Consider the following 10,578-nt stretch of genomic DNA (forward strand, 5'->3'; position numbering starts at 1 on the left):
GTCGCAGACATCGCATTGTTCCCAGGACGGAAGACTAACGAAGGGGAAACATACCAACGCCTCTCCACGTCGTTTCCTTTCTTTTGCCTAATAATTGCGATTGACAAGCAAAGAAAATTGTTTCAGAAAATACGTCCCCGTTACACGCCCTCCCCTACACCGACATTTGTTTTGAAGAAACACTTCTAAACTTTGTAAAAGTGAACACATTTACGACCATATACAGAGACAAGACCCCTTCTTCCGGCAGTAATTGAGCTGCTATTCTAGAACAAACATATCTTTCTTACCTCTTTATTGACCAGTGTTGCCTACTAACAACATAGCACAATTTTTTTTCTAGCCGAGGATTGCAATCGACTTCCAATTTCTTGGCGCGAATGTCTTCAGCCCACACTCAATGAGAAGTAGCGAGCGCCATTTGTTGATTTAGAGCAGGAGCCCAGGAGGACGACGAATAATTTTCGCACACGAGTAACATTCTCTTGAAAGCATGATTAGACGAGCAAGTCCGGTACAACACCTCCGGCAGCTGGGGTGTCCCATCTGTGTGGTAGAGCAAATGAAATACACACCTATAGGCTGCATACGATGGGATCTATTTGTACAAATTTCAAATGAAGGCATAGGTGGCTTGGAGTAAACCTCATTTTCAGGTTGTTGTTTTTTTTTCCCCTGGCGTTTCCCCCGTTCTGTTGAAAAGCATTACCTTATTAAGGCTTATTCTCCAAGTCATTTGCACAATTAGATAAAAAATGCTTTTCTTCGGGTATTTTTATGCTCCGTGAAATGTGCTCCTTTATTCAGGGCAAGTGAACCTAATGAAATATTGATGGGCGTATGCTACGCCAGCGCTTCCTCTCATCGGACATGGTAGTTTTGCTCATATAGTTCTTTAACAAAATGTAAGTTAGAAAAAAAAGCAATAGGCACCTTCGGATAGATAAATGGCGCTGAAAAATATAGATATTTGCGCAACATGGAATATTTGTACAACATTATCGTTAACCAAACAAATTCTCTAGGGAGGTTGCAAATGAGGTCCCCCAGAGTGTCGCATTCCAAGCATAACGCCATGATACTCCGGCAGAAGCGCCACAGTATCATGAAAAGACAAGGAAACACATTAACAAGAATATGTGCTATCTTAAAATTAGAGGACAACGATACAAAAAGGACTAAAAACAGGGATAAGAATCACGAGATTAAAGAAATCGCTATCTCACTATGACTTTGACGTTATTTTTCTTCAAGAATCATATTACTGCGGTAGCCGCATTTCTGCATAGTGTCCGGTAGCAGTGCTCCTTATTCACGCAGGAGGGCTTTTGAAGAGGTGTTTTAATATTTCGGTCTTAGCTTCAACGCCAAAATTCCATACGAAAGGGTTTACCTTTGCTGAAAACTTCGTTAAGTTCTGATGGTGTTCCGTATTTTTATATCAAAATGTCTGTAAAAAAGCACCACTAACTGATAATCTTGAAGCAAAAATTCGCGATACGAAATGAGAAAAGATAAATGATTGCTCAACTCAAGTAGCCAGCCTTAACTGTAGAAAAAGCTTGGTTTTGTATCCATCGCTATATTTATCTTACTTGATTTACCCCGGGCATCGTGGGGGAACATGTATCATTCTCACAAACATCGAGCAGACACGCTCGTACTCATTGCAGATGGCAAGTATATAACATCAGTTTGCAGCCACTCGTGATATTGGTTTTTTATAATCTGACTGTTTACTTTGGTGCTAACAAATTCTCGACAGCTCAACAGTCACTGTTGCAACGCTCAGCCGCTCCTGGTGCCTGAAATTTCGCAAAACCCATTAGAGAGGACATCACGCAGGGAATCGCAGTGATGCGGCTACAGGTAGCTGCGAATTCATTTCCCAGCGAACTACAGCCTTCTCCCTAAATGGACACCGTTCAATTTCATTTAAACTCTGCTGTTGTTGCTTTCGACAAACAGCTGCTTACGCAGCAGGCTGGTATTCCCATAGGGTCCAGAGCCGCATTATTGTTTAGCGCAATACTCCTGTGCATGCATCCGGCATGATGGAAATTAGCAAGGCGTTATTTTCTGTTTGCCTCCCACACTACCTTCACTGATGGCTTGTTTTGTATTAGTACAGGCAGCAACTTGGGTGAATCTCCGATGGAACATTTACTGTCATGGCACTAGCTGTCTCCTCTGTACCTTTGAAACTTGCACCAAAGGTTGTATTATTTTACTAACCCGGGACTCCGTCTGAAAACGAGTACCACCTCATACGCATTTGTAATCTTCAATATGATTCCCGCTTTTTCAGTTATTGAGTATCGACATTCCGTGCGTCTGCACTCATACACTCAAACAACTGTAACTACTCGGTAAATAAGTAAGAAAAATTGCATTCAAAGGTAACTGCGTGGGCAGCCGCGGGAGGCACACATCCTACCACTGGATAGCTCCATAAAACTTAAGCATATAAACCAGGTAGACACTGTTTCTCTTGACAAAGCACAAGACTCGTTCTTGGACCTCAATTATTACAATGTTCGAAAACAATGAAAGGTAGCTGTTCTTGTTAAAAAAAGAAAGTGTTCACCCATAAATACAGTGCAGACATTTTGATTCTACTTTTAAATGTGAAGTGTCTAGTACGTCAGAGTCTTCTCTAAGGTCTAATCTTATACTTTCTGCTTTTTTTTCCCAATTATAGGCCGTTCCTCTCGGAAATTAAAGGTAAAGTACTGTCTTTGCCTGACCAATTTCATACCTGGACAATCACTGCTACTATCCTCAGAGAGACAGACAGACAGACAGACAAGAAACTTTATTTGGTCCTAAGGGACTACGTTGTCGTAGAGAAACAAAAATAACGGAAAAGAATAAGTTTATCACGTGCTTTGTATTCTGGTAACGCATTTCAAAAATTGGAAAGTCATTTAAGGGTTCCCGAATAATTAAACATCTAAGATTTCGCAACAAAACATAAGTGATGTGCCCTATGTCTAGGCATATAAAATTGGACGTATGAATCCTTGTTTTTCTGTTCTCATGCATGTTTTGCGAAATAACATAATTGTGAGGAAACAAGCGTAGACACTGTTTTCATGATAGCGTAGAGCCTCATTATAAAAGCATGTGATAACGAATAGAAAAAGAAAGAATAGGGGCAGCGGTGCAAGAGGTCCTACTACTTTCTTGCCACTTCAACTTGACCCCAGGTATTTTCGAGCAGCAGCCACCCTGTAAACTTTGCAGAATAGCAGTGCCACTCTGTCTCAGCTATGGGCTGAACGAAAAGCCCCCAATTTCAAATATGGTGCCATCAATAGCTATGAAAACACACATTCAAAGTTAAATCATATAGACATAAAAATAGGCTTTGGGGATATGCATTGTAACTTAATTTCACGTGGTATTGTGTAACTGTTGCCTTCGTATTTACGCTGCACTAGATTCCTACGTACGGATGAAATTCGATTTTAGGTCAGTGTGCCATACGGTTGTAGCGCCGCGGGAACTTCCCATCTACTGGGATGTTTTCGTCACGGTTGCATAGCCTCTTGTAGAATTCCATACGGAGGTGATTATAATTATCATAGTTACAAGGGGTGTTTTGTCATACGACCAAGATGATGTTAATTTTCTCTTGGGTGGTAGCATTCCTATAGATTTTATCCGAAATTAGGCTGCCAAGGCGCCGTAGTAGGTGGTTACTATAGCAGCTGTCGGCCTGAACATGCTTCATAAAAATATAAATCAAATACCACATTCCGACAATCTGGCAACACAACGCTTCCCCACTACTTGTAACGTATTACTGAAAGTGCATTTCCGCCAACGAACATGTTCAAGAATTAAGAGCTAATAGCAAGGGAAAGCAGAATCATCAATAAGTAAACAAACTTGCTTTGTTGAAAGTTAGCGTATGCGTACCTAAAGTAATTTGCCTTAGCTTGGTTTCGGCTATTACATTTTTGTATAATAATATATTCGAAATTCCACATTTCCTATGTGTTTTTTGCCTCTCAGACGAGGATGCCGAAGAGTACCGTCTGTGGGGAAAATTTCCTTGGGAGCGCCCCGTAAATCCGCCACCTTTCGTTCCACCGCCAGACACGGCGACCTTCTCACAGATCGGGCGCTGGTGGAATCAAGAGGAGATTGGCAAACGCCCTACGAAGCTTTCAAGGTAGGCGCAAGAAATAGATCCGGCAAGTTCGTGCTGTGCGCGATTGAATGACTGGGTTAGGCTGCCGAGCTCTCGATACCTTTTCATTGAAAACTCTGCACAAAAACCCAGTGCGCTTTTGTAAACGATAGTGAACTTCATTTCAGCTGTGGGATGGGAAATGGTGGCACTCGAGGACACAGTCTCAAAGTTTCGCCGTTCTCTTTAGTTTTGGCTGAATCAAACCGAGATTCATTTTGCCATTTTAAAACAATGTCACTCACATGGTTAATATAAACCACTACGCTCTATAGAACATTCACCAGAATGTATCACACTGTGTTCTTTCGTGAAACTTGCAGGAAGGAGTAACTGCTAAAGCAGATAGATAACAGATTAGAATTCCTAGTTTTATTTTTTATTCTTTTAGGGAAAATGGCAAACCGACTTTATGTCATTGCACAATGCTGAAATGCACTGAATCTACCGGGTTGTATAATATTGCTACTAAGCTAATGCTTCTACCATTTAATTGAACTTACACACCATATTGTGCATATACAATCACGGCAATGACGACCAGGAAATACATTAATTAGAACCAGTGATTTCAACAACACCGAGTACTAGCTACCATGGTTCAATCGCCGCTTGTTGATTAAGCAAGGCAGTTGTCAAAGTTATTATGTCCTGATAGAACGTATTCGTTCAATGCCAGAGGGAGTTTAGATCAGAATCAACCGTCTGGGGTGTGTTGAGTTAACATTCCAAGGCGAGTGAGGCTCGGTAGTCGGTCGATTGAAAAATTTATACATCGATACATTGGATGTATCTACAGTATTTAGGCGTTTGAAGGTAAAAACCATAAATGGATCGTTGCAATCGCTCATAACTAAAAACCGCGGCGTCAAGTCGAGTGGTACAAAAATATCATCATCAGCAAAGGCTTGTACTCCGTTAATGCAGAGGGAACGAGCCCTCAGCAAAGTGAAGAGAACAGTACATACATTGATTGAAATCACCCCTACAACACACACAACGGCAAACATTTTAATAAAGAACAAGCTCTGAAACAAGCATTCGAACTACCAATAAAGCACGCACACCTCCCTCGTAAGGACACTACGACCGCGGCTTCTTGCAAGCGAGAAACGATGTCCGACCCATGCGAGGCGGCGGGATCAAGGCGTTCGACCCTGAGTCCCGCTTTCCCCGGCTGAGAGAGAGAGTGAATAAAATTAATTCAGGAACCCCAGTCCGGGTTCTCCCATTTAGTTCTTGTTGTCAATGAAGCCGAGTGTCCTGATGATGCAACGTAAAGTATAAGAGAAACGTCGTTGTCGCGAGTCTGACATCGCTACACGAACGAGCGCAGCCGCAGTTAAGCGTCGAAAATGAGCCGAGGGAGCTGAGCTGCGAAAGCAGCAACGCGATGAGGCGAGACAACTTGGAGAGGAGGCCAAAGCTCGCAGACACTGGCTTGCTACACGTTTACTTCACACTGCGGATCGTTATAGCTTGCAAGAAGCCTGACCCCTCCGATCGTGTAACCTAATGCATCACCAATTGTGCAGAAGGCTTTCCTCTTTACGTGTTGCAGGAGTGTAACATGCTGCCGAAATTTTTTTCTTCTGCTTGATATCTTCCTACGAGCATGATGTGGTGGGGGGGCACATTACTGAAGAATACTCCCCAGTGTATTGCATTCAGATATACGGTATTATCATTATTCACCATCCTAATGAAATTTGGGGATTTTAAGGTTTCTGTAACTGAGGTCGGTTTTACACTCTCTGAGAGACTGAATCTCTTAGACAGTGTTTAAGTTTCTATCCAAACACGTTGAATTATCATCATGTTGCGCATGCTTTCAATGGCGAAGAAAGTTAAGCTAGTGGCTTATTAGCGAATTCATTCTTTTTTTAAACAATGATGCCTTTATAGTGCCGAACAGTTGTCGAAAACTAAAGGAAACGTTGCAATTCACACGTGCGTTCTTAATGTGGCAGCGTATGAGTATGCACTGAAATCATTCTTCGCAATTTAACGCACGCCGCTGTTGAATTGTGCACTCCATCGCCAATCCGAAGTTATTAAACAGCAGCTATCAACCTATATTAATAGATCTTATAGAAGATCGCGTTGTGTGATGCAGATGGCGATAGCATCCCTGCTTACCGATTTAGTTTCTGCAAATGTCACGTGTATTACTTCGTGTAATGAAACGTTGTGCCGGGTTTGAGAATGTACTCCAATAGAGCATATTTTAAATTATGCAAGTGCGCTTCCCCGCGCACACAAGTTGGCGGACGCCACCGTAAAAGTGGTGCTAAAGCAGCAGCGTACGAGCTGGCAGTGCGATGATTGCAATCGTGTCGCCTTTTATAAATCCTCGCTTTTTGCAAACCTACCTTGAAATCAACGGTGCCATGAGCGGGAAATCGGCCGCTTTTTGTAGGGCAACGAAATATTGCGGAAAAGTTACTTCCAATAATTCGCATATCTCCGATGTTACAAATAGGAGAAAGCGCTACAAGTTTCTGTACAGACATATATTTTGTGTTGCCGCTAAAACTCCATTTTTACGGATCTGTCTGATTATATGTAACATCTGTACAAGTTTGGAACAGGGCAGGCTGGGAAATTCATATAGAGTTAAATAGGTTTAGCTGCTGTGGTTAAAGACCGTGCGCCACACATGGCTATGAGACTTTTCGTACCGCATGTATCTGAACTTACTTTTGCTATCTTGAGCCCAAAGACGGGTGCATACATGTAACTTACTTCTTCGACCACAATTACAAAACGGTAACGCCTTTCAGTATTAAAAGTCCATCACTTGCTATGCAGTAGAAGAACGCCATCGCCAGAGAACACAACTGTGAAAACAGAAGACACCGATGAATACAAAACTCGTTGCCATCCAACGCTTACAGAAAAATTACTCTGTAAGATACACCTGGCGGGCCCAGTGGACCTAATTCAGTAGCTGTATTGCATGGCTGCTATCCGTCTTCGGGGAGTGACGCTTATGGCATTGTGTTCAACGTGATCCTACACATGCGTGAAAGATCACGTTTCTTATAGGATAACCAATTCAGCCAACCTTCATTTAGTAGCGTGTTCATTAAGTTGTGTGATTCACATCAACAGCGTTGCACCCTCGCTATGAACCATACCTTCCGCTACAATTCCGCATCTAGGCCGAAGGCACGGAGCGTGACCGTTGGCGCTCGTATTCGCACCGGAATTCTCTCCCGTGCTAAGCTCTATTCTAAAACCCTGAAGTAAAAAGTATCAAAGGAATAGTCAAAGGTAAAAACTGTTTTTAGCTTTGACTATGAGCAATTTCGACCAGACGAGTTTTCGTCGAACACTTGGTATCAAAGGAGTGGTCACCTAACAATGCATTAGTCAGATATTGTACTCTATCCTATAAGAAAGCGTGTGAGCCTATTGAGAGAGTGTAACACGCTTGAACTAAGGAACGCTGTCTAATAAACTTGTGTTCAATTTCGGAATTAGCCGTACACAACCGATCTAAAATAAAAAGAAAGGATCCACTGATGTAAAACTACGTTTTTCTTTTCAGGGACTCCGTTGAAGAGCGCTATGGTAAGTATACTTCTATCTAAAAAAGAAAGACACAGTTTCGCCGCAAAGGCGAAGCACCGATTGCGATAACGAATTAGCAGACAGCTGTACGAAGTAAGGATAGTGGTTTTATCGGCCATATAAACTTGCAAACATTAGCTTACAAACTGAATTAACAAGCAGGGTGTCAGCGCACACAAGCAAACATTACCACATCACGCTCGATGAGCACGGTAGCCGTTGTCAAAGCGCTGGTGCGAGCAAGCAGCAGCGAGCGAAAGGAGATTCGTGCTGTCTGTCACTTCAACCCAAGAGAGGCAAGAACACAAAGCACACAAAGGCATGAACCATCTGCAGATCCCTTTTAACATAGGGCCCGTGCGCTGTGGAAAGTAGGCACTTGCTGACGGAGTCTAAGCCGACCTAACTTTCTCCTGCGCTGCCACCCCGCTTTCCTCCCTATTGCGTGCGAGATTCAGCCATGATCGTCAGTTTCCCTTGCGCGCTCTCGGGAAGTACGCAGTTGCTGCGCAGCACCACCCCGCCTTCCTTCCTCCCTCCCTCCCACACGCCCTCGTCCGTTCGCGCGACGGAAGACGGCGCGTTTGCTCTCCGCTTTCCTCCTGCGCGTGCGCCTGAATGAGCCGCAATCGTCGGCTGCCCTCGCATGCTTTCTCTTTCACATATAGCATACAACATACGGTGCGCGGTGACCGTGTTCTCGCCCTTGGACAATACACGGAGCATCACGGTGACGCCTACGATGACGGCGTCGGCGGAAGTTCGCCTGAAATGTACATATAATTGATATCGCAATTATATACCAAGCTGCATATTTGGTGCAAAATTGAAGGTTTCTAAGCCTATAGCATCTAAGGTGCGATAGTTACACATAAACAACTGGGGGATTTTGCTAAAAGGTGGATTGGTGTTTCTTGGGGGCGAAAGACGGATCACAGTTAATAGGCGTTCCTAACGCATATTAAATAGGTTATACCGGAATGGTGACCTTTCAGGATTCAACTAACTGATAAAGTACAAGAAGAGAAACAGGCAAATTATATCCAATGAAGACCAAAAAAGGGCTTCACTGCAACAAAAACATGTTTTGCGAGTTAAAAATAGTTACGTATATTAGGCAGCACACAGAGCAAATATAAATGCTCCTATCAGCAAGAACCATCATAAGACGAAGGGAGGTTGGTAGTTCTTCATTTCTTATTGGTCCGGGAAGCGCTTGGCCAATGTTTTTTTCTGCTACTATAATTCGTTTGCACAATGATGACCATGGGCATCTTAAAGGATCACAGCTCTACAACCAGCGCAGTGAGTGAAATGTGGCTAGTCGCAAATGGTTTGTTAGAATAATTGCATATAATTCGATGCCCATAACTTGCAAATACCAAGAAGGAAAAGAGAGCTAGAGAGCGGGAAAAAAAAAGATGAGGGTAGGTTTATCTGGTCGGCATGTCCGGTTTGCGCAAGATGAAGCCTGTGCTCTGCGACGAGACGGATTCAGTGTATACTGCATCTATAGACACCATAAAAAGGAAACCATGCCTCACGGCAAGATACCTAATACGCGAAAGGAAGTTACACAGATAATTATAAAAATTTAAACATAAATGAATGTGCCACCAATATGGTACAGAGGGTGCATCAAAATTTAACAAAATTATTCGTTAAGCTTCGAAAACAGCTTACGATTGCGTGTTTCTTTGATGTTAACATTTACAGAGCCAGTATACGCAAACTTAATGAGACAGTACAATGTGAAAAAAAAACCTTTTAAATCAGAGTAGAACGGTAATCTCACTGCGATATGTCATGGCCTTGCAGTGCTGGTGCAGGTGTTTTATCTCAGCTGATTACTAAAGACATTATTTCATATAGCTCAGCCAATGTTCAGTTTCCCAGAGACGTTCACATAGAGAACTAAGTTGCCGCCCTCACCACATTGAAGTCACTCATGTATACAAAGGTACTTTTCGAAAACAACTGCTTTTAATTGCTTTAATGGCGCCTGCTTATTTCTCTGACAGATGAAAAGGAGTTCAAGCTGAGTCCTACACAAAACGTTGAAGAAAAGCGCGGCAAGTTTCTACACTTGTTTCCATCGAAAGACCACAAGCTGAGGAGGATTGCGCGCTCCGTCTGGCAGAACAAACCTTGGGAGAAGCCGTGGAATCCACCCCCCTTCCTGCCAGGACGCTACCCTCCCCTTCAGTAAATGGTTCCGGTGTGCTGAAGACTGTGCATCCACATCAAATACAAAACAAGAGGCATTCGGGCCGGGAAAGCAATGAAACCGTTTAACAGTTTCATTTTTGTGAGAGCTCCGGCCAGTGTTCACAACGGCCGCACACCAACATACGTGGCAGACGACGACACTCAGTTGTATGAGGCAGCAAAAGAAAAATAAACGCACATGTTCACGTCATTTCAAAACCGTTGCGCTGCGCAACCAATGTGTGATGCAGCAAGTCCACACTTCTATATGTGAATTGCGTCCAATAATTGCGAGTGCTGATGAAGGGCGCTCTCCTCGCGCACCGTGACCGCTGGCTCTGACGTCACTTGAACGAGTTCGTGAGTGTGAGCTTACACACGCGTACGCCAAGCATTCAGTGTCAAAGAATTCGTGAAATCGTTGCAAGATGGTTTATTTTCAGAGCAATGGTTCTGATACTCGTGTGACTTAGATTTCAAACCTGCTTTGTGGATTACGAAGGACGACAGAGTGGGAGGGTTCCGGAAAAATTTTATCCGACGGGGGTTGCTTTTATTGGACTCGTAGCAGTGTAGACGAGCGTGATTGTTTTCTG

At 43.2% G+C, this 10,578-nt stretch overlaps 1 protein-coding gene across 1 annotated transcript in view; it reads left to right on the plus strand.

Moving 5' to 3' along the window:
- The window catches only part of LOC126540499 (uncharacterized), a 31,323-nt gene extending 21,122 nt beyond the window's left edge, over positions 1 to 10,201 (plus strand). Inside the window, exons 8-11 of the mRNA XM_072286587.1 lie at positions 2,702 to 2,724; positions 4,021 to 4,180; positions 7,752 to 7,774; positions 9,796 to 10,201. Coding sequence (XP_072142688.1) covers positions 2,702 to 2,724; positions 4,021 to 4,180; positions 7,752 to 7,774; positions 9,796 to 9,983 — 394 coding nt within the window. The 3' untranslated portion in view covers positions 9,984 to 10,201. The remainder of the gene's footprint in view (positions 1 to 2,701; positions 2,725 to 4,020; positions 4,181 to 7,751; positions 7,775 to 9,795) is intronic.
- Positions 10,202 to 10,578: the final 377 nt, after the last annotated feature.

Source organism: Dermacentor andersoni, chromosome 2 (genome assembly GCF_023375885.2).
Source record: "Dermacentor andersoni chromosome 2, qqDerAnde1_hic_scaffold, whole genome shotgun sequence".
Taxonomy (NCBI): domain Eukaryota; kingdom Metazoa; phylum Arthropoda; class Arachnida; order Ixodida; family Ixodidae; genus Dermacentor; species Dermacentor andersoni.